This window comes from Anopheles funestus, chromosome 2RL, assembly GCF_943734845.2.
Source record: "Anopheles funestus chromosome 2RL, idAnoFuneDA-416_04, whole genome shotgun sequence".
Classification (NCBI taxonomy): domain Eukaryota; kingdom Metazoa; phylum Arthropoda; class Insecta; order Diptera; family Culicidae; genus Anopheles; species Anopheles funestus.
In genome coordinates, this window is record NC_064598.1 from 31524198 (window position 1) to 31548472 (window position 24275).

The 24275-nt window shown below is 40.5% G+C and overlaps 3 protein-coding genes across 4 annotated transcripts in view; 1 reads left to right on the forward strand and 2 right to left on the reverse strand.

The window, feature by feature from the left end:
• Positions 1 to 326: 326 nt before the first annotated feature.
• On the reverse strand, positions 327 to 3023 carry LOC125764359 (uncharacterized). The gene is made up of 4 exons (XM_049428523.1): positions 2347 to 3023; positions 2126 to 2202; positions 1870 to 2026; positions 327 to 1695 (listed from the first exon to the last, which is right to left on the reverse strand). The coding sequence occupies exons 1-4, from the start codon at positions 2531 to 2533 to the stop codon at positions 1562 to 1564; spliced, it is 555 nt and encodes a 184-aa protein (XP_049284480.1). The 5' UTR covers positions 2534 to 3023; the 3' UTR covers positions 327 to 1561.
• Positions 3024 to 6576: 3553 nt separating this feature from the next.
• Positions 6577 to 7457, forward strand: LOC125764365 (uncharacterized). The gene is made up of 3 exons (XM_049428530.1): positions 6577 to 7004; positions 7087 to 7231; positions 7305 to 7457. Exons 1-3 carry the CDS (start codon positions 6693 to 6695, stop codon positions 7388 to 7390), a joined length of 543 nt encoding a protein of 180 aa, XP_049284487.1. The 5' UTR covers positions 6577 to 6692; the 3' UTR covers positions 7391 to 7457.
• Positions 7448 to 24275, reverse strand: part of LOC125764310 (serine proteinase stubble) — a 99425-nt gene continuing 82597 nt past the window's right edge. For both annotated transcript variants that reach the window (XM_049428449.1, XM_049428450.1), the window contains 8 exons: positions 23392 to 23770; positions 22761 to 23107; positions 22485 to 22630; positions 21981 to 22287; positions 21564 to 21753; positions 21100 to 21397; positions 8695 to 8844; positions 7448 to 8548 (listed from right to left, as the gene is read on the reverse strand). In XM_049428449.1, the coding sequence (XP_049284406.1) occupies positions 8414 to 8548; positions 8695 to 8844; positions 21100 to 21397; positions 21564 to 21753; positions 21981 to 22287; positions 22485 to 22630; positions 22761 to 23107; positions 23392 to 23770 (1952 nt within the window). In that variant the 3' untranslated portion in view covers positions 7448 to 8413. The remainder of the gene's footprint in view (positions 8549 to 8694; positions 8845 to 21099; positions 21398 to 21563; positions 21754 to 21980; positions 22288 to 22484; positions 22631 to 22760; positions 23108 to 23391; positions 23771 to 24275) is intronic.

The following is a 24275-nucleotide window of genomic DNA, read 5'->3' on the forward strand; positions in this document are numbered from 1 at the left end:
AACCTCCTCACTACTCTCTCAGTGGAAACATTTTGCACCTACTCGAAACTTCGGATGCGAAGATAAACAAAGGCACGAATAAACCGAATCACGTGCTCTTTCAGTAGCTCGTTATCAATACCGACCGCTCCTTCCATGTGCAGCCATTGTAGCCATTCAGCGTCCTCCTGGCACATTATGCGTGAAGCGTGAGAGCGTCCGCGTTGCGTAGCGACCATGGTCAAGGATTTGCACTGAGAAATGTCGGTCAGATATTCCCATATCGGTTAATGCTTTTTGTCCCGCTTCAGTTTGCACTATGGTGCGTTTCACTCCTAACGCGGTCGTCCTATTGAAATGTTGATCCCGTTCATCGGCGAACGAACGTTGGTGCGAATTTACCTCCACCTTCCGTACCACTTTTGCAATCAGTTACAGACGGCTGAATTTATTTAAACGCTTCGAATCGTGCCTAGGTACTGTAATCTCCATGGTATGACTTTCATTTCGTTCAGGTTACCATCAGCAAGTACGATCTGTCGAAATGAACATGTATGGAAGGAGATGTTGCTGTGCCCGTGTTGAGGTTTCGGCAAACGGCCTAACAAAGCCGTAAAGGATATGAATACAAATGAACGTGTATGGAAAGTAGCTATCTGTCGTAATGGATAACATCGCGCTGCCGAATTCGTATAACGAAACGTTGTCAAACTTGTTTTCGTTTCCTTTCTTCATTGACTTATTGTCAACTCTTGTAAGTCAGCTGGACGATAGAAATGTTTTTACACTAACGATGTGGTTGGAATGATAATGGGGGAATTTAAGCCCCGAAATAGCTTTTGATTGCACTAGGGATGGGGTTTTGTGTACTTTCCGAACAGTGTTTTCCATAAAACACCAGGCGTCTCCATTGAACTCTAGGCGTCTCTATAGAACACCAGGCGTCTCCATTGATTTTTTTCTCCGGAAATTTCTTTCATAAACTAAAGAAAATTAAATATGAAATGTAGGATATAGAATATTATATGAAACTAATTTAATATTATAAACATTATTTTAAATTCTGTCAGTTTTATTGAAAACAATTTAAACAAAATTCTTGTTTATTCAGCGACACCAAAACTGTTTGTTTTTAACATATAGAAAAACATAAATATTCTACAATATTGTTGTACTGTAATATGCCAAAATACCATTGTTTACGCGGATTACTATCGGTTTCTGTAAATTAATCTTTCGGCCTACCAGCATTCCTGTTTTACTAACCTGCAAAAACGCATAAACAAGAGATTCATACTTTATTATCTTGCGTTTCAATCCGTTTCTCATTAAGAACGCTTCACTGCATACGCGCTTTACCACTTCAGGACCAATTCAATTTATTGACTCATCCATTGCACCGCACCTAGAACCGGTACATATACGCGTGTACATAAGAACGGATAAGTCAACCTCAAAGCGGATGTGTACGGTGTTACCATCTTTGTCGTATATCATCACGCGTGTACGTTCCTGCCTAGCTTCACTCATGTACTCGACCACTTTGCCTGGTACTGACGAAGGATTGAAGCTGATACACTTCTCAGAAGATAAATCCACCCATACTCAGCAGCACGCTACCGGTGCTACTTTGCGCTGCCTGTATCTGCTTAGCATGTTCCTGCCGAATGGCTTCGTAGGCTCCCCTCGTTATCCAGACCTCCATCGCGAAGTAAACTTTGGCGTTCGTTGTGTGATGATGCCGGCAGAAGATTAGCGGTCACGTGCATCCCGTTGCGCACAGAAGGTAAAGAGGTAGGCAAATAAATCACTTAACGTGAAGACTAATTTACCAACGAAACCATCATCCGGCAATGCAAACGGGGCGTTATCTTCATCATACATACATACCGCTGGCTAGTATTAACACGACACCCCACACGGAGAGCAGGGTGCTGGAGGTGACCGCACCACGGAACGCGAGCAGGATGGCCAACCAGCAGTAGAAACAAAATGACATATGGCACCACAGGTGTAGTGTGTACAGCTTCAGGAGAAGACACTTCCGCTTTGTTTCGAGCATGGTTCATTTTTTGGGAATGTAAACAATAGTAGAAAACATACTTATTGCTTGTTGACACTTTACAACACTTTATTCATTGCTTACCGTAAAAATTGCCACCATTAAAACGAATGACATGAAACAATCCAACCCACTAGCGGCCACTAAAAAGCCATATGTGACTGAAAACAAAACGAAACATTCATCAGCCGTTGTCAAACAGTTTTTTGTTTGTTTGTCCAACTTTATAAAGAATTCCGGAAACGAAAAGCAGAAGAGGAATCCGTTTCAACCAATTTAAGCACAATCACTTAAAATGCACTCACATTGATTACACGTTTGATACGGGATGTTGCTGTCATCTTCATTCGATGTGTCGTTGCCACCGGTACAATTATCATATCCGATAATTTGACTAACACGATTCGCGTTCATAATGGCACTGATTGACATGAACAAATTGCAGCCAGCGTAAAAATAGCCCAACGCTTTGAATGTGGCACCGGAACACATTTTAAATACTGTTGCACAGGTAATTATTTAAAATTTTTAGATGAATATCCACCACACAACACTAGCCAGGGAGAAGATTCGTTCAAGACTGAATGAACGTTCGTATCGATCTTCGTGTCAGTACAACAAAACCTTCCCTTCCTTTACGATCATAACCGTATGGAACCCGTCAAAGAGCAATATGATCAGTTCCAGCATGTTTTCATCTTACGGGTTTTCCATGACCTAGACAGCGGGACTCAGTATTGCGCGTCGCTGTGAGTTGTTTATTTGCACATGTGAAGAATAACAATGAAGAATGGTTTGTTGGTGAGTGAAAAATAAGCAGTGAAAAGGGTTTCCCATCTATCGTTTGCTTGGGGGCAAATGATGAGAACTTTCATCGTTTAACTCGTGGCGTTGCGTAAACAACAAAAAAAGCCGAAAAGAAAAAAAATCCTTACCTCAATGATCGTCTGTTGTTTTGATTGGTATTTTCGTAATGATCTATTGCCTTAAAGAACCCAAATTATGAAGATGGATTACAGTTTTTCCGGTGTACCAGAAAAACAATATTTTCATCGTAAATTTTTCAGCAAGCTTAAATGGCTGAAGGTTTTTCATATCAGTGATTCAGTGATAACATACTTTGTTGGGAGGCTTTAAACATTAGCATTGTTACAAAACGAGGCCACATTGTCCATAACCGGATCGGTGTATAACCATTACATTCGCGATCAGTCAATAACCCTAGGTCGAAGTTCATCTTCGGCCAGAACAAACCCATTTTCTACACATGATTCGATTGAATTATTGATGTTGATCAAGAGAATATATAAATTTTACTTACTTCTTGCGGTGTGGACCTGTCTCAAAACTCTTCTAAACCGTTAACGATCAAGCACAGTCGTCTACCGATCCATTTACGTATCAACGTCATCGCTCCATCTCAGTTTGGGCCAACTACGCCTCCTCTGTCTATGTGGACGACCTAAAAGGACTTGAAGCGTTGGGTCGTCCGGTGCCATTCGAATGACATGACCAGCACACCTGGCGAGTGTAACTCACATCGTGAGTACATCGTACTCACGTCTAAGAGATCGTCATTATAGCGTCACCTTCATTGTCCAAAAATGCTTCCACTCGATCTTGGATAAGGCAGTCTGTTTGGGACAGAGTCCATGTCCATGTCCATGAGAGACTTATATGAGTACTGGAACTATACAAGCTATCTGTCTAATTCCGGCTACGATCGCCACGATAGGTGTTTTGAGTGGAGAATTCAGACCAGTTGGCCATCAGCACCCTAGCGCATATCTTAACCTCACTGTCGATGTTGACATTTGACCCAAGATAGCCGAAGTTTCGGACGACTTTAAAAGGGCGGTCACCTATCAATACGTAACATCTCGGTAATTGTTTTTTTTTGCTTCTTAAGAATGGCCAGGTCGTATCAAGACATATTTTACCACGTTGCAGGATAGTCAGTCCTTGCTAAGGGGGAAGACGGTCCGGATGGCATTTGGTACCCAGACCTGTCGGTTCACACCTCCGTAAATTAAAAACGCATCAAATTAAATGATAAGAAATTTCAACTGCAATTAAAAAAAAAATGCTCATTCAAAACAATACGTATTTAATTTTCGTTTTCGTCGAATTTTCGTTTTCGTAATGTAGCTGTTTTAATTTAAAATTTTACATTTCAAATCCATGTTTAACAGAAAAAAAAACTCAAAAAAATACTACAATCAACAATCAACGACACACGTTGCGGCTGTCTGGTGAAGCGCACACATCAGTGTTTGTAACGAACCGACCAACGACCGGTTCCCCCATTCGAAATGAAGATGGTAAAAGAGCAAATTCCAGTACCATCCACCAGGCACACCGCAAAGCAAAATGAACCGAAGCATTCGAACAATTTATGCCATTTCCTACCTCGGTTTCCGGATTCAACGATGAGGACACGGTAAAGGGTGAGGCACGGGCGACCATCCGGGAACCCAATCGTCGGCTGGCTGCAAAAAGGGCAACGGAAGGATGTTTCCGTTCTACTAAAATTCGTTTCCCTCATTCGTCGTTTCCCATGCTGGCTCTCCATCACCGTACGTTCGGTTCGCGCAAAACCAATTCACAAAGCTGTGTCTCACAGCAGTGTCTTACTAAATTCTAGCCCTCCAATCCAAAGGTTCATGGTGAACATGCTTTCGCAGTACATAGTTGTGACCGATGCCTACCTTCTCCGTTCTCCGGAGTTGTTCCGGGTTGCAATATTGCACAAAACCCTCTCTAAACCGCTACAATAAGCAATAACGACTTAACAATCTTTACCCTATGCCATCCGTTCGCCCGAAGTCCTTTGCCGGAAAATGCAACGGAAACGTTGCGGAGAAAGTAGTTGCCGGTGAGAGGTCTTTTTCTTTTGCCATGCTTTCCTGTAGGTGTTGTGGGCGCTTGTGCGGGTGGTGGGTTCAATGCAAAGGCAACGAGACAAACTTCAATCACCACCATTGCACACAGACACAAACACAACACGTATAGATGGGTTTGCCAAATGAAGGCTTCGTTTTTGGTCTATTCCCGCACACGTACTCGAGTTGCAATGTGGCAACGTCTAGCTGTGTGTACGGCCGTACCATCCCATCGATGCCCATCCCGTAAAACCGAAAGGCCATCCCAAAAAAACTATGCAACCGACTCGGTGGACTCGGTCGTGAAAGGCATGCAATAAGGAATTGTAGCCAAGCATTGGCTGGTGGGAAGCGTGTGGGAGCGAATGATCAAGCTGGTTGGATGGGAAGCATAAAAACAATTTCCCTCTGCCGGATGCCGTCACATTTCCGCAACGCAGGAATTGGTAATGGGGCTAGCAGTCGGCTGGCAGTTTGGCACAGAGCCAAACCGAATTGAAAGCCGAAGGGAAAGGATGAAACGCTGACATAACGCTGGTAAAACGGTTTTATTGCCTTTCTTCGGCACCTCACTCGCACTCACACTTACCGCGGTTGGAATAGGATCCGCTTCCTAATTGTGTGGTAGAAAAGGAAGGAAACGGAAGCACGGCTGAGGGAGTAGCGAAATGAGTCAGGGCCTCACACAATCAACCCCGTCCCGAAACAAAGTCCGACGTGCCGAATCATAATGCAATTCGATTTTTGCGATGGCGAAAAGGAACGAAGGTACAAATGCCAGTTCAGAATGATTATTCCGTTCGTTCGCTTTCTTTTCCTATCTGTTTCATTTTCATTTCTATCATTGAATTTTATTTTCTTAAACAAACAAGAAACAAGATGGAAGTGGCAAAAAAACTCCTCCTTCCTCTTAACCCATGCCGAACCTTTCTTGGCAAACCATCAACGTTTGTACAGCCTTATACAAATGTGTAGAAACAGTGTAGAACGGTGTGTGTGTGTGTGGGGGGGGGGGGGGGGGAAATAGAAGTGTGACAACTAATAAATTATCGGGAAGCTTCTGTAAATAACAACCCGTAACACACACACACAATCAGCAGGCAAAACCTCGAATGAAAAATGGCCTTGCATTAAGAAAAGGGCCACTTTGAACGGATAAATCCCTTTTGTGTGTGTGTTTTTTATGTGAAACGGGTGGAAACTCACACCAACGACGGTGGCACATTGTTGGTTTGTTGGAATCAGCAAACGGTAGTAATCTGTTTATGATGGATGTTAAACGAGATATGGTCGTTTTTCAATGTTTTATGGAATTGTTGTTTTATTTTTTTCTTCTTTTTAAAGCGATTTAATTTTTGGTAAAGCATAATCCATTTATTATGCATCGCTCGTAGAGTACGGGAGAGCGTTACTTTCAACGTTACATTGTGTTACAACAGCTGGATGAACTTTCTCAATGTAGTGCGTACCGTAATAAATGGATGATCCTTTTGGCTTTTACAATCGAACCAAACCGAAAACAATTTAATAATCCTTATTTTAAGGACTTTTTAAAAATTATTTTACTTTATTTTATTTTTTACTTCTTAAGAACGGCCTGGCCTTGGACGGAGTTGTCTCGGTTTTAAAAAATACAAAAAAAAAAACAAAATGAAAACAAATAAAAAAAATAAAATGAATTTTTAAAATTTTTAATAATCTTTAGCAGGCCATGTGAGTTTCAGAAAAAAAATATCTCAGTTTAGTTTGATGTTGCATTTGCTTCCAGGATGTGTACCCGTGACTGTTACCGTGTGTTGGGATATTTTCTTGGCTTTTTGTGGATGGCCAGTTCCGTTTATTATACAGTTGAAACAATCGAATTACTCAAGTTGATGAAGTTACGATGCGATAAATTGCAAACCTCGGCCAGAACGATCGATGCATCTGATGACGGGCTAGCGCGGTTGCAGTTTAGTGATGCAATGATCGCAAAGGTGTGTGATTTTTACACACATTTAGACGTGTTTGTACCGTATCACATCATCACTACCGTCATTAAGCTGATGCCCGGTATGTTGCTGGTTTGTGGAATATATAAGGTAAATTATCTTTATGTGGCAAATTTATCCCCAAAGTGTGTAAAATATTCATCTTTTCGTGTGTATTTCGTGTGTATTACAGAACAACATTACCCTGGTGAAGGTGTTTGCTTTGTACGGATTTCTAGAGGAATGTTACTTTGTAATTGTGTTTTCGAAAATATTCGCCGTCATCCTGTCCTTTAATATTAGCGTGTGGGTTTACTGGATTGTAGTATTCTTCTGTGGTAAGTAATGATACAGAAATGCAAATACTTACGAATAAAAAAAAACACATTTCTTTCTTGTTTGGAACCACAGCGAAGCTTTTTTTTGTCATCTGGATATTGTTGGGAGTATATGCCGCAGTTAAACCACGCACAGCAGCCCGACCACATCGTACTTAAACCGCCCCGAACAAAAGAAGAAGTGAGATACAAAAAAACACACCACCGTACGATACGTTTCTTTGGAAATTAGAATATTATTTACTATTTTGCTGCAGCTACAGAATTGGAACATAAATACACCGGTATGTGAAGGAATAATAATCAGCTATTAACAGGAATGCCATTTGCGAACACACGATCACTAATAACGGTTATAACTTGCCAAGCAAACAATCGAAAAAAAGCCGCCATAATAAAATAATAATATTAATGAACATAATTAGTGCGTATACCTTAGGGGGAGGGCCAAAGTGTAAGCGATCGGCCAACAACATTCTTTTTTTTTACCTCGTTCTGGCTAGCTTTGATCACGCGCATTGATATGTACAAATTAATTTACCATTTCTTGCTCCATATCGCCTATTGTCCTCATTCATATGGTTATTCGTTTATATTACCTCGTTTGTGTTAACGACTCTATTTACATTGAGAAATATTTTTCTTAATATTTTTTTTTTCAAAACCTTTCACAAATCGCATACAGTTTAGACGGTAGCACCTTTCTTCTCCTGCACATTTTGTTGCTTCTATATTTACAATCTTGTTGTTCGTTCGTAGTTTTTCACTAGAAATTGTGGTTCTTTATGATTTTTTTCTGTTGTAACGTTGCACGAATAATAAGCGGTTTGCGGCTCTGCTTAGTATTCTAATCGATTTCACAAGTATTTCACCTAATTTGAATGTTCTGTTTTCCCGCTTTGAAGTGTTCGTAGTAAAGGAATATTTTTAAATAAAGCTTCTTAATGTTAATGTTTTACTCTGCTCACATTTGCAGCATTGCCCTCAGTTTCGTGTTTGATGATTAACTACCTGTATCAATGTTATTTACATCTCATTTCGATTGTTTTTTTTTTCTTACTGCTTTTGTTTCACTCTCGCGCTGATCAAAATGTACGACACCGGCTAAAAGACTACGACTTTCCCGCTGTTTGGTTTGCTTCCCAGCATCGTGACCCGCAGACCAATGTCTCATCGTGTTTATCACAGAACGGTTTCCATGATCCACGGCACAAACTTCGATATTCGCGTACAAACACCCGGTAGGTTCGCTTCCGCACACCCAATGCCCCAAGAGATGATGCCCGCTAGGAAGTAGTGACCATCCTTGCCTTTAACCTGTGAACGAAAAAGGGGAAAGAAAGAAGACCCCAAAAAGAAATAAAGTATCAAGAACGGATCGGTCACCGAAGGGCACACACTTCATACAACGCAAGAGTTGGTAATATTTTTCCACCCCTCGAACAGTATTCCCATTTTCTTACCTGCAGTGGACCGCCCGAATCTCCCTGGCACGAATCCTGCCCGCCCGTTTCGTGACCGGCGCAAAGGAAAATGTCCGGTATGAACTCGTGTCGGCCGGCGCGCAAAAACATCGATTTGCACCGGTCGTTGCTGACGATCGGAACGGACACCTGGCGGTATTGGAAAAGAAAAAAAACAAAATGAAAGAAAGCACACACAACAAATGGCGTGAGAGAGACAGAGAAAGAGAGAGTGGAAAATAATGGCAGAAAAATGCATTCCTATGAATAATAAACGGCTCTCATAACTCAACCAACCATGGAGGGTTGAGAAGAGAGAAGAATGTGTACGTGCCAATGGAATCATAAGCATCATGAAAAGTTTACGAACGGATAAGTCGTACGGGGACGACGAGAGCAAAAATAAAAAGAAACTTAAACGATAAATATGCAACCATCTGTGAGGTCGATTTTGCCACCTTCTTTTATTGGAGGGATTTGTGTTGGCGATCAGCAGGAAGCAAAATAAAAATAGGAAGAAAGTACAAAAGGTTTAGCATAGGAAATAATAAGGAAAAGTTTACTTCTTTTATATTGGTAATCGAACGTACATTTTTGGTTAAGGTAACACGTGTAATGATTTTTTTTCTACGCTTCTTTAGAATTAACTACTGATCATATATAATTTCGATCAATAACACGTGATATTTTGCTATCAATAAATGCAACCAACTCTTAATCAGACATTCTTTCCCCAATACTCTAATAAAAAGATAAAGTTTTCCATATGGTTCAAAAACTTTCCCATCCTCACCACGGAAACAAACCGAACTTCCGAACCTTCTTGGAATCAATTAATTATCAATGAACAACGAGCGAAACTATCAATGCTTAATGGAGGCAGTTCTAACAAGCAGAACCGTTCCATCATTCACCATCACGCCTCATACGTCAGTGCCGGTGGCCAACCGTTACCCTCGGCAACCGGACCTAATCAGCACCGGACGCCTAATTAATACAACGGCCCGAGATGTTACGCTACGGAGCATCAGCCTTTTCTAGCTGAAACGCGTTGCTTCATTGAACTTGCCGGACTCCAAACAGGAGGTCCTTGAGAAACTAATACTTCTCGCCGTTTGCGTTTGTAACATGAATTTAATATACCCTTTTGGGGGTTGGTGTAGAACCGGAAAAAGGGGGTTTTCCGGATGACTTTTTTGCAAAGTGCTCCGGATGGGTTGCAAATTGATGCTATAAGGGATTGGATCTCACAGTAGAATGTATCCGGTGTCGAAAGGTTTGCTCAACGACAAGGGTGACAAGGGCGAACATGGAAAGTGTATTTTCAAGTGCATTATTGAAACGGAAGTGTTGATAGATCAGACACATTTCGGTGTTATATGAACACCTTTTGGACGAGATGTAAATACTCGGTTGTACACTATGAGGATTGATTTATTTTTCTTTCAAAAGTGTGCAACTAAGCAGGGAGTTTTACAAATCAAAAATGTATCTCTAACTAGAAGCTTAAATGTTCTTTTTTGTACTTTAACAGTTCAACTGAGCTTTAAGTCGTATATCTCTTCAAGCGCATCAGAAACACTTGTTCAAAAGATCCTTGGAAAAGATGGTTTCAATATCTTTAAGCATGGTATCATCGTACGCGTCGCATCATTCATGCATTACGTCCTAAAGGCGCTACCTGTCGTACCATCGCTTCAATCGTTACGAGCTAGCTTATAAGCCACATGAGCGATGGATAAAGTTTTCGCACCGTTCAACGAACTGAGGTATACCAGAAAAACAGACGACAAATGACAAATCTTTACTATCCCTGAAGAACTGCCGAAGCATCGTGACAAATGACAGTTCGTTTGCCCGCTTCCGGCACAAAAGGTACGCTCGGAGCTACAGCACAGGTGCTCGGGCAGAGATGTGATTTAGTCAAAATCTCACAAAAATCTCCCTCTCTCCCTCGGAATTATAAGAATAGGCGTGAGCGAACTACTAATCTGCTGAAAAAGAACAATCTTAGTGAAAACTGCACCAGTGTGGCTGAGGTATGTTGGATTGCCGTTCTAACGTTTATCTCGATGGCCATTAAAAGTTAGTGCTAGTGACACCCGACGACAGGACGCTTGTGGCTGTTTGCTTTGGTTACCGAAAACGGAAAAGATTCATCCGATGATGACGATAATGATAAAGAGGACGGACCCAACGGCATGATGATAATGTCGGGCTATACGTTAGCAAATATAGGATGAGCTGTGTACCATTTCCGAATGTTCAAACTTCGGTCTTTCCGCAGTGAATCCTTCACTTGGCGCCATACTGCTTGTGACGATCGTTCAGTAAACGCATCTTTAAGTGATACGGAGCGAAAAGGCTTCAACAAGATTGATTGCTTTCGGATGGGTGAACAATTAAATCCATTTCTCTCCGGCAGTCGTTGTTCATTCAAGCGCTTTCAACATCGCCAAATCGCATAGTTTGGTACTTTGAGGAGTTGAAATTCTCACTAGAAGTGTCCTAAGAAGTGGTTTCTTTACAATTTTTGTTGATTCGCTTCGAAAGCAAAGTACGTCTTACAGATTGGTTATTTTATCATCCGTCACTGGCTGTCTGTGACTGTGTAAAATCGATCAAATGCCTCATTTATCTGTGGCTTTTTAAAGGTCGAACAGTTGTTACTGTTCCCCATTCGCTTAAGACATCAATTTTCCGCTTTCTAAAGATGTGTCAAATTCAATCAACTAAGTGAATAACCGATATCTATCGACTCGGAATTGTTGCGTTGTCTTCAGTTGCCAGGGTTTATAGGGTGATAAATGGTTTCCGATAAAAATGGGGTTGGAAAAGCTATTTTTCCGTTTCGATAATATTCGATCCACATTTATCATCGTCAATTAACACAACAATACGAGGAAAGAAAGGCCAGAGTGTCAATTTTCGATGTAAGTTCCACTTTAACTTCAAAGTTGTTCGCTTCTATTTAACCTTCAAGTTATTAAATTGCTGAAATTGTCTTTAATAAATCATACATCATTTTTTATGTTAAGTGTACATTTTTCAGTAACCTCAATATAATGTGATTGTAAAATAAAACTTCATTTGGAACTGAAGCCACATAGCCGCAGGTTGCGTACAACCAACACACCATAAAGAAGAGTTTTGGTTTTTTATGAAATTCTCGTTCATTTTCTATGATAACAAGGCTAAGAAAATCTTACATTTTCCTTCCGTGCAGCTAAACCGCAAAACCAACCGTTTTGCTTTACTCGCTTTAACTTGTCCATTTTTTTTACTCCGTTTAGGGATGATTCACGTATTACGTGACGCAAAATTTGTTAAATTTCAACCCGCTTCTTTTCTATCGTAACAAAACGTAACGCAGCAAGCAACCCTCTCTATTATTTATATTATAGTTTGGCTAATCTCTCCTGTCCAATCCTGTCACAAAACAAAAAAGGACTTATAAAAGGTTTTGTCACACATCTACAACCGAGTATGCCGAGTGCAGCATTCTGAGGTTGATAATACGGTCGAAGCCGTAATCATAAATTATAAATAAATAAATAAAATAAAAGGTTTTGTGATGCTAATGGCAGGGCCAATTAGCCTCGAACTTTTCAGCTGCCGTTGTGTCAAACGATCGTAATACAATAATGTCTTAAAAATTACCAAAAAATACTGCTTTATTTGTATGTATCTAAAATAATTTTTAAAATATGAATATCAATATAAAAAAAGTAAAATATTAAAAAAATATGAAATGTTTGTTACCACTTCCAATATATAGAAATGTCTTTCTGATTTTGTCCTATAAAACGGACACTTTCATCTTTAGAAATAAGAAGAGAGCATCCTATATATTCAATGGGGATTTTACATATTCTTACAAAATTAGCTTTTTTGCTATATGGGGTTGACGTTGTCTTGATCTCGAAGAATCGTTTCTGGAGGTTTTTACCGGATAATCATGGTAAAATTTACGAAAGTCGAAATATACTTCACGTTTCATTCTACTGATTCACGCTATCGATCATGTGTTTCATGGCTGATATTTTTCTCCCATGAAATAAAAATCAAGAATTTATTAGTATCTTACTTTATGTTACGTTATGAACCCTACCCTCTGAGTAACAAATCGTAACTCTAGCAGACCCCCCTCTTTCCCCCGCTTTCCCGCGCAGTGTTACGTAAGAATTGAATGATCCCTTATGTGTTTTGTGGAATTTGTGTTGTTGTTGCTGCATTTCAAAAGCTTCCATCATCCTTGTACGCCGTGATACTGCTCAAACTCTAACACAAAAACATTTCTCAGAATCGAACAAAAAAGCACGCAAACCAAAGGCATCTAACGTTTGTGCAAGGAACGTGTTTAGGAACACACTTGAAATTTACACTGAGCTTCGTTCCTATTATCGACGTCCTTCTTTCGCTAAATCTCATCTTCCTGGTTTTGGAAAAAAAACGATGGAAAAGCTACCAGTATTCTACACGTGGAAAAAGCTATTTTCATCCCATTTTCGATCATATTACGATGGTAGACGAGTTTGCCACTCTACACTTTCCCACGCATGCAAGGTGCCGTCGACGTTCGTGGTGTGACGAATTTCCAGAATCGACAACAAATCATTCCCCCAAAACCCTCATGCCGTCCGTGAGGTAATTCCTTTTTTCCCCATTGAAAACTTAGTCCTCATCTCTGGAGAGATCGGGATTTCCATCGAATAAATGGGTTCTCGAAATGGCACTTTTCATCCCTTGAAGCGACAAAAAAAAGCGGAGAATCCCCGTTCTGATTACCCTATTTTCAGTTGTTACGGTCAAACCGTGCGTTCTCGGGTTAAGAGTGATAAGATTTATTTCTTGTTTTTTTTAATAAAAAAGGGAAGAGTATTTTCGTCTGCAATATGGTGCAGATATAGATGTTTGAAATATATCTTCCTTTGTGTGTACATCCGTAAATTTAGTTTGATATTGATATAGAGCGTCCAAAAAGCAGGATAAATTTCACATTATACTATAAAAGTATTGAGTGGAAAAGGATTATGTTTATTTTACGGTTCATTACTACAATAAGAAGTAGAAAAAAAATTCAAATTTTAAAGAAATGTATCTTAAATGGAATGGATTTGCTCAACAAAAAACACAGTTCGTGGTAGCGGCGAAAGCTTTCCTTTCACACCTTATCCTGTTTTTTTTACTATCGGTATACTTATAGTCTACCTTAGTTTGAGTCACTATCACACGTTCTTCCCATAAGCTATTATGCTTTCTTTATTCTGCGGTATTTCCGTGAAGCGATACGTTTCCTTCGGCAGGGAACATTCCGTTGCTAGCGCTAACCAACTCTTACCTAACCTAACACGATTGTCAATGCTGTCCTAGAATGTGGCTGCGACGTACGTGATAATATCTATTCAAGCATGCCCGAAGGAATTTTCACCGATCCGATCCGTTTGGAAGGGTAACGAAAAATAAAAACGCGGGGTTTATTCAACGCCAAGACGTTTGTCCATCCGCTATGACTTACCTTCCACAACGCAAAACGCGCGCTATAGCCAACATCTTGCCCAAAACGGCGAACGGATTCGTGGATGGCCGGGGGGCTATTTTTGTGTCCCATTTTTCAGCATCTATCCCCGGTTCGAGATCTTCACACCCACGTGTGGTTTGATAAAAAATTTATTACTATGACGTGCAAAAGCAAAAGCGGATTTCCACTTTGATGCTGAATTTCCGTGTGAAGTTATCATGTAAAATTGATATCGGTTCAAAATATAAAATGTGCAAAGGATCACAAATAAAACACGAACTTCAGTAACTTCATGCGAATAGAAGTCTCATATTTCTATAATCGCCAGTGGTTGTTGTTCCTTATCAGATTAAACTTTTAAATTGTCTACATAGAAATAAAAAAAATTCAAGCCAGATATCAAGCAGATTGAAATTAGTCGAAAACTGAGAAAGGTATTTTTTGCAGAACATTTCCATCTTCCCCTTCTTTAAAGGATAATATCGTCAAAACCGCGAAAAAACCATATCATCAGCTCAATCACTTGACATTCTTTCACACCGGTTAGAACGAATTTTCAACTCGGGAACGTGCCCTTGGGAAGCTCACTCTAATATCTTCCCTCTAATTATCATCTAACCACAACGGCAGCCGCTTATCACGGTAGCACGATGGCTGCCGTGCTAAAGAATGTCACTAAATGGCGTAAAACAGCTTTTCCTGTGCCGAGAGCGAAACACTTCAGAGCAAATCGTTTGGAGAAATCTTTTTATTTCACTTCCAAACAAGTCGCGGTGACTTTCTTTCTGGCCGCGAAATGCCCCAGAACGATTGGGATGTGGTAATCTAGGATTATGGGTTTTTTCTCTCTCTCCCGAGTTCATGCTTTCGCACCATCAGTTAACTTTCTCACGCGTTCGTTACCACCTCGTTTGAAGGATTGAAAACCTCAATCAGAACCATCAAGGGTTTGCCTAATGGGTGATTATTGCCAACATTGTTGACAGTGTTTTATGGAACGTCGTTAGATGTATGGTTGAAGGATGAGATTGTGGGCACGAAAGCGTAAAACCGAACCGAAAGTGATTAAAAATTGTGATAAATAGTATAGCAAACCAATAAAGATCAAGCGGACGGCTTTTTTTGCTCTTATCAGTAACATTCATTATCGTTGTCACGTTGTGGTTTAGTAGTATTAGTTTCGTAATTTACAGTGAACGAAAGAGATCCACTTTAATAATCGCTCGATGACATGAAATGTGATAACAGTTAAAGTAGATAAAACATAAGACTAATAGTTGTCCGAATACTCCGTGTAATACTCCGATCGAATTGTTTTCAAACATAGGTCTATTATTTAAATTCTTGTTTCAATCAAAAAACGCCACATTTAAAATCATGCTTTAATGATGAAAGGAATCCTATATTGGCATCAAACGTTCTTTAGCCTTTTCATCACTTCACTCTTTGTTCGCATTTCATACGTCTTTGCAGACATATTACTACCCCTTAACAAAGACGCATAAGGAATGTTCGCTCATAAAGCCAGCAGTGTGGTAGAATTTGCACGATTTCTTTCCTATACCAAACATACAACAATGTCTTTCAATGCTTTGCGAATCGCAAACGTTCGAGTTGGTAAAGATAAAAGTGATGGAGGTTTCCAAAGAACCAACTCTACCATTATCACCATCACGAGATGAAGCTGTGTTGTGGAGTGCTGGAGTGTGTTTTAGAAGAAGCTTAATGAGAAAAACAATTTATTCATTTCCACCATCACAAACTTTCCTCAAGATACGACCACAAAACGTTGGGAAATGGACGATTTTTTTCTTCTTTTTATATTTATCAGCCAATATGCTGATTCACTTTCTGTTTCTTGTTAACCTTTTGTATACATTTACAATTGGTGTTTCTTTACCAAGAAGCCAATCACTTTTGATGGAAGTTAAGAAATGAAAATGTTTTAAAAAAAATGTCCCCTTTTTCTTTCCAGATTGTTCGACGAAAGAGTTGACGAGAGTCGAATTGATTACAGCACATTCCACAGTGACAATCTGCCTTTTCCTGGAAAACGGTTCTACAAGTCGAAGGTAAAAATGGTTTGCAACCCAATTTTCCTTCCAAAACCCGTTTGTGGAAGTTATCGAGAAATGGCATAGGCCATCTTGACGTAAGGAACTGCCTTGGGGCAAAGAAGAAAAAAATAAATAACTAAAGAGATGCTGCATCTTGAGCGCCCAAGTGTTGACGGGTTTCCAGAAAAAAAAAACGAGACGAAATGAAAAGGACTTTTGCTCGATTGTTCCAACAATCGTGTGCGGTTAGAAGGCAAACGGCAAACGGCATCCTTCGAATCTTCAATTCGCTCAAAAGGCTAAGCACGAATGCGGGTGCTTCTTTGGTGGAGAAGAATTTTACTCGGAATGGAATTTCCTACCGCCGTGCACGGTGGTGGTTTTTGCGCCCGGATCGAAAGTCCAAACAAATGAACAAACGAAGAAACGAAGGAGTTGAAAATATGAAAAATGCAGCAGAAAACGTTGTTGGGAACGTTGCCTGGAATGTTTTATGCCACTCGCTGGTACTATGCATCAGTAAATGCCCATTATTTTAAACTCGATCGAACTTGTGACGGATCCTTTTTCACCGAGTTATATTGGTACGAAGATGGCCAAATAGTTTTGATGAAATTACTACAAAATTGTGTGTGGTGGTAAACCTCTTATCTTATTCCAATAAAAAATCCAAAATCAAGTTTTATTAAGAATTTATTTCAATCCCATGCACTACACTCATGACTATCCAATTGGTTTTATCATTAAATGTAATTGCTATCCTCATTTGCAACGTTTATCATGACAAGATTAACGCTTCGATGCATTCCTGAGACTGAGAAACATTTTCCCAACCCAAAAACACCCGCACTCGTATGCGGCCGAACTTTTATGGCTCAAATGAACTGAAAACTTGAATTTTTGCACAAAGTTTCCCAACCGACAGAATATTTTCTTGGCGAATCACTTCTACCGAGCACTTTTTCGCTTCTCATGATTCTAATCAATTAACACCACTTTCGGTGCTGGCATGGGATGGATGGTAAGAACTTCCTCATGCTCACAAAATTCTTCATTCGCATGCAGGTCGTAAGGAAGAAATACTTAATGCTTTTAAAAGTTCCCATTTCCCCCAAGACGGTATCGCTAGCTGCACCATATCCTTGGTCGGAAATTCGCGTAATTTTTTCCTTTCTCATCCTTTCAAGTTGTTCTCTTCATTTTGATTTCTTCACCAGAGTAGGTGAAGTTTAATCAACTGTATGCACTATACGAAGGAGAAGTTGTATCGCATCTTAATGGCTTAACAATGACGATTAAAAAAAACGGAAGAATAAATCGTTCGAAACAAGATTCAAAGTGTGGTACCTTATGAGTGAGGAAAATAACATATTGAGAGCAATTTATTTGCATTCGAATTGAAACGAAAGTTTTATAATTTCTTTTATACTGTAGTTTGGGGTTTTTATACTGAATACTTCCGGATGGACGGTCTGTTGCCTGTTGAGAACATTTTAAAGGTAGTTTGAGTAAATGCTTTCTTGGATTTTTGTGAGTTCTGTTTTGTTATTTAAAGTACTTATATGACAAATTTCGTTTTATCGTAAATTTTCCAACAAGACAAGTAGTATGCATTTGCGGAGTTTCTCATAAACTCACACTACCTTCTGTACATACATCGTTTAAAAAATCTCAAAATCACTACTCGTTCACTTGTCAAGCGTCATGTATCATCCTCGTAGTTTATTGACTATCCGCTTTGAAGGGATTCCATATGGTCCGCTCTTGATTTTCGTCCGAAAGAGCTATGGCATCACGTTTGACAAACAACTCAAATTGCAAAAAGCGAAAAATGCTCCCCATCCAGTACGATTGACCAATAGAGGTCAACATCAAACATGTCCGTCGTTTTTCCATTTTTCCAATTATTTTTCCTTTCTTCGTTAGCAAGAAGATTCTCGTTCGTCCTTTTATTTTATTTTGTTTTCCTTTTTGTTGTGTCGGCAGGATCGTTTACATGAACATTCGGATAAATTTCTTCGCTGACCACCACTCATAGACATTTGTTTGCTTGTCTGTTTTTTGGTAGCACGAAAGTTGGATCTTCTTTGCAAACTATTGATTCCGAATTTATCGACAACTTTCCCAAAAACTCCCACTAGCCATTGCCGGCACGACACACGCCCGGTGTGTTGCGGGTGTGCTTTCCCTGATTCATGCACTAGATAAACACAAATCACGACTTTCGTAAAGTCAGATCTTTTGCCATTTCACCATTCCACCGGGTACGTGTGTCTGCGTCATTTCTTTTCTTTTCAAACCTTTTCCTCTAATAGCAACTTTCTTACAAATGCCATTAACAGCAGTGCGATAAAGTTGCACACACACACGCAAGACCCTATTAAGGCTTCTTTCGTACAACTAACGAACTCTGCCTGCTCTGTAAAAGGAAGTGTTAGTTTTCACCATCTTTTTACCAACCGCCCCAAAAAAAAAAGGAAATCGAATCATTGCAAAGCACCACAAATCGAAACGAATACGAATGGACACGGAAACACCGGCAGCCGCTAGTGAAAGTCATTGGACCATTTCATCAACACTCCGGTACGACTTCATTCGACGTGACGATGCTATCGACGAAGTGCTTTAATACATACAAACGAGCGGCACTGCGTGCACAATGATACATGTGAAATGTGACAAGCGAAAGCAAAAATTCTCACCAAGTCAGCATGGGAAAAAGGAACTTGTGAATTCGTCTCTCGTACGTTCTTAATTAATTCCTTCGGGGAATGGGATGCACGGCGCGCAGGCATACATCGGTTATCCGCCCCAAAAGCGTCTAGCTCCACTGTACGGACACGTGGTACGGACGTAGTTTGACACGCGCTGCCTTGAAAGGATTGTATCTCTTTTCGGGTTGACGGTTATGCATACAAATCTGGTCCACAAAATAAACGCCTTTTGCCATTTTGACCTTTCCAGCTTCAGACCCAGAAGGATGAAGAAATCAATGCTCGTAACACCGAGAATGGGGGAGTGTTTTTATGAGTTACAGAAAACTAAAGTTACTTATCACGTATTCGTCGTACTGCAAAGAACCTGCTCAAACCCATTCTGAATGCTGGTGAAAATTGAATGCTTGTACACAAAGAAGTTTTTGTACTGTAAATAATGATAAAGCAGAGTCACGCTTGGCACACCAGCTTTAAGCCAGAAGATTTGGAAAGTTCATTCCCGCACAGAGAATGTTATTATCGTCGAAAGCAAGGATTGTTTCAAGACTGTGAGGTATTTTTGCTCTGTTTCAATGTATCTTTTTTTTCCTGTAAGGATGTACACATTCCACCATTGAGGAAAACAGCACGATGGCTGACTCTTAACGAAGGTTGGTGTCATATATCAAATTGACACAAAATAATTGTGCTCACTCCATCGGCTAGACGAAGCGTACGAACGCATGGTGAAAGCAAGCAAACGAATAGACAAACAAGTCGAACATAAAACATGCCAGCATCTTAAAAGTCACATGGATAAAAAAACAGGATAAAAAAACCTGCAAAGGTTGTTGTCATTTATGTCATCGCTACCGCCATATGCTGCTGACGGAATAAAAATATATTTTAAAAAAATATCAAAAACCTCATCAACAAAAAGGGTTTTTGGAGCGATGATGCTAGAAAGGCCATAACGTATGGAATTACAGGGACAAAATGAAGTATTCCATCAACATGCGTTTTTGTTTTCTTTATAATTTATTTAAAGATAAATTGATATTTAATTTTGTTCATTTTTTTCATATTCACGATTACTGATTTTACTTCCGTTGTCTGAAAACATTTACCAAAACTTTTATGTTTGTAGTATCTAATCCTACAAATATTCTAGATCTGGTTTAAAGGTTAATACTTGTAGATACTTGTGGTATTGCACGTCGCACATTTCGTTTTCAGTTACAAATTAATTGAGTACTTACTGTTATACTCTTTGTTCTCATACCTATTGCCTTTATAGAAGCGAAAGTAGGTTAGACAACGAACAGAAAAAAAACAACTCCTTAATTAAGACGCCGGTGTGATGTGCATTTAGCACTAGCTGATAATTGAAACTATGCATGCAAAGCGTAGCACTTTTACGTATGGCGGATTCTTCCATTTTCAGTATTTTTCTTGTAAATAAAAACGTAAGGAACAAGTATTGTTGAAGAAAACTGCTTCCAACGTACTTCAATCATGAAAACGTTTTATCATACGGACCGACAGCTCAGCACCGCAAGCTTCTTTACGTAGTAAAAATGGAAACTTCTACAGCTCTTGAGGGATTCAGCCACACAAACCATCTTGAACCTCAACTCTTTCAATCTCTCAATTTTTTGTTTCAGTTTTGTTCATCTCCAGTTTTGCTTTTTGCAATTAAAATTTACCTTCACATTTAATATTGTAAATGGTGCAGCTAAATTATGAAAAGTTTAGTCTTCGTCAGTAATGAGGACTTTTTTCATTATAGTAACGAAAAAAGTATACTGAACTATTGGAATAATTGTTAAAAGTGTTTAACAAATATTTGCAAATATTTGTTTCAGAAAACAAATCGAAATAAGTTACTCAAATTTGTCACAAAGACTTTCAATTTTTTATTTATTTTACGAAAAGTTAAAATAAAAAAAAACTTTTTGGAAACAAAGCATTTAAGAAATATAATTTCAAGATAAAATTATGTTATGGAAAATAATTTGCTGTTGCAGCAGAAAAAACTGTTCCTAATAAAGATTCTTTGACAAATGAAGCTCTTGAAATTGTCCTGCAATGAAATTCAATACCTTAATCTAGCACTAAATCTATCACCTACCTCTTGCAGCACGGATGGCAATGTGCCGCCTTCGCTCAAACGGCCCCAACCGGTAACGGTCGCATTCTCCCCAATCAGCAGATCGTCCGTCGCCGGCAAACAGATCGGACTGATGTGCGGTGCAAACACGAGCGGTTGTTCCAGCTTAACCAGCGCCAGATCAAACTCGTACGTGAAGAAGTTATACTTCGGATGAACCACCTTCCGTGCGACTCCACGCTCGATGTATGGCAGCTGTTCCTGCACGTGCGAGAAATCGTACTCGCCAACCCGTATCCGTATCTGCGACGTTAAAAGACTACCGAAAAGACAGAGACAGACAAAAATTAAGGGAAGGGAAAAATGGAAGCAGCAGAAAAAAGGTGAACGAAACGGAACGAAGCAATTAGGATCAATCAATACAGAAAATGGGACATTGGGAAACAGGATGTATTGGGAATGGTCAACTTCAGCTTCCGACTTACTCATCGACACAATGGCCTGCCGTTGCTATCCAGTTGTCATTTATGACAGCGCCCCCGCACCGATGTGTACTGGAGAATCCGAAAAATGACGTCCGTCGCACTGACACCTGCCAGGGCCAGCGCCCGAACGGGGCATTTTTGCCACCGACAATCCGTGTCTCCGGGCGGCCCATCGTTTGTATGCCGCATTCTGCAGGGTTTTTTGTTTGTGTCCGGAATGTCGGATGTCGTTATCATGCGAGAAATAGACGAAACAGAGAATGTATGTATCAAACAAGAAACTAGGAAACAAAGAAAAATGGTCCTCCAATCAACCATGCCGCCGGGAGGATGCGCCGGTGAAGGAGCAATTTCATCCAATTTCGTAAAGTGAGCTTGTTGAAAATCGAAAGCGTGGTTTCCGTACGGTTCCCTTACCAGCGTTTTTTGCTGCGGAAATCGTGTATCGGCCTGGTGCCGTTGTGTAGGATGAAATGGACGGCGTGGCATCGTCGACGTCAATCACAGATGGGGATGCTGCAAGCAGTTGTGAACCTGTTGAGCTGCTGGTAGCAATGGTCGCCGTGGGCTTGGCCGTGGTAGTTGTAGTGGTGCTGGTAGTGCTGGACGATGTCGTGGTTCTTCTGGTGGTAGGCCTCGGTGTCGTCGTAGTAGTGGTCGTCGTCGTCGTAGTGGTAGTGGTACTAGTGCTTGTACTAGTAGTGCTTTGCTTGGTCGGCTTTGCCTTCAAAAACGTGCAAGACAAATTTAAATATAAATAATCAAAGAAATAAAGAAATGTTTTGTGTTAAGAAGGAAGAAAATTGCAACTGCCAAAAAGGAAATTTAATCTCCCACAATCTCGACAATAATTCCATGAAGTGGGCGATCAATTTTTCCAATTTCCCAACAAAACAAACGCGATCACACAAAATAACGTACCGATGGTTTTGGTTTCAGCACGGTGCTTTGAATGTTGTTCGAGATGGACAGGATCGGTTTCTTCGATGGTTTGTTTGGTTTCGGCGGTTTCGTTCGCGTAATGAAACTTGGCTCCGTCGTGGCCTGCCAGTGGGTTGTGAAAACGCCTGAAGCAAAACAAAGTGGGAAGCAACAAAACCACATTAAATAACAAAAACCATTTTGTACAGCAATAACAGTTCCAGTATGACCCCTAGTCTTGGAGTAAGGAGTGGAAAGACTCCGCTGGTAACCTACCGGTCGCTGCACTGGCTGCCATCTCCTGATCCACTGCTCCCGATTGCTGCTGTACTAGCGTCGATAAGGTAGAATGTTTATTTACAGTGCCTTCTGTGGGCTTTTGACTAAAGTGATTGCTGCCGGTGACGAACGCGCCCCCATTGCTAGCGGAACTACTACTGGAACTACTAACGCCATTGCCATTGGTACTGCTACCGCTGGTGGTACCATGGCCGGGCTTACTATGATGATATGTGTGATGTGGATGTGACTGCTGGTGATGATTGTGGGACGGTCGTATCACCAGCGTTCCACTGCCATTCGGTCGATAGATGGTCGTGTAGCCATTACTACTAACAAAAGTACTGTTGAGTTATGGTCGTTGCATCAAGCGCAATTCGTTGTTTTGGGGTGGGAATTTATTCAGGAAAGGATTCCAATTCCATGGCAGAGGCGTTCCATGCGTGTAGAAGCGTTTTGGTAGGTTGGAATTTATTTGGCATCAGTTTGTAAAGTTTTAAGGAGTCCCGGAATTCCATTTGTTTTGATGGCACACATACACCGAGGGGCAAAAGTTAAGTGGAGAAACATTTCGGTTAGATGAGGATATGTGGCAAGCATTAAACTGATTCATTCGATTCTCACTTACCTTGGCCTTGGTGGTTTATACTTGCCACCGGACGGTGATGCCGTTGGTTTGGGCCGGTAGCCCAGCACCGTCTGGTGGTAGTTCTGTGGTATCACATTTTCGGTCAGATTGTGCGAACAGCAGGATCCGAACATGAACTGATCCATGCACATGCCCACGTGCTGACCCTCGGATTTGATGCATTCCCAGACGAACATGCAGGTACCTTCGAAACCGTTCACCGAACAAGGTTTCGGGTTGATCTTGTAGTTGTGACTAGAACCGGCAGCCACTCCGGCCACACCCGCCACCGTCGGCGTATGCTCAGCAATCCAACAGAAGACCGTTAACAGTAGAATCGATGTCTTCCATCGACTCCACATGGTGGAGATGTTCAGATCTGCAATAAGGAAAGGATACAAAAGGAGAAAACAGCATTGTAACACCATGTAATAAATACTTAATTGGATGGTACACGAACAGCCCTTTCTTCTATCTATTTTCCATTTATTACCTCAATCGTACAGTTCATTAGCTTGCCCTTGAAATGAGTCATAAGGGCGGCAAACACTAAATCACAATCAATAGTGTGACAGCTCACCGCTAGGGAAACCGTACCATGCTTCTTATGCAACGGGTAATTGGACGGAGAATTGAAACTCGTGTGTTTGTGTAAGCCACAAACGAATCGTTCCCATTTATGGACATTCTCCCACATTGGTGTTCGCGTTGGCGTTTCAGCTTCCAAACTGTCCAAATCAACAAGTTGCGCAATGGCTAACACGCGCCCATCGCTGCACTCTTTCTCTCTTTTTCATGCTAGAATAGAGCGTGCTAAAAATAAAACAAATCTATATCCTCCTGCCTATGATCATGATGATGATGATGATGATGATGACGATGAT

Bases quoted from the DNA above. Each gene is read 5' to 3' on its own strand.
- LOC125764359 (XM_049428523.1), bottom strand. From the start codon at position 2,533: ATGTGTTCCGGTGCCACATTCAAAGCGTTGGGCTATTTTTACGCTGGC. The intron at 2,027-2,125 runs GTAAGCAATGAA...CTCGAAACAAAG, and splicing joins TAATGGTGGCAATTTTTACG to CGGAAGTGTCTTCTCCTGAA. The intron at 1,696-1,869 runs GTATGTATGTAT...CGAACGCCAAAG, and splicing joins CGTGTTAATACTAGCCAGCG to TTTACTTCGCGATGGAGGTC.
- LOC125764365 (XM_049428530.1), top strand. From the start codon at position 6,693: ATGTGTACCCGTGACTGTTACCGTGTGTTGGGATATTTTCTTGGCTTT. The intron at 7,005-7,086 runs GTAAATTATCTT...TGTGTATTACAG, and splicing joins TGGTTTGTGGAATATATAAG to AACAACATTACCCTGGTGAA. The intron at 7,232-7,304 runs GTAAGTAATGAT...TTGGAACCACAG, and splicing joins GATTGTAGTATTCTTCTGTG to CGAAGCTTTTTTTTGTCATC.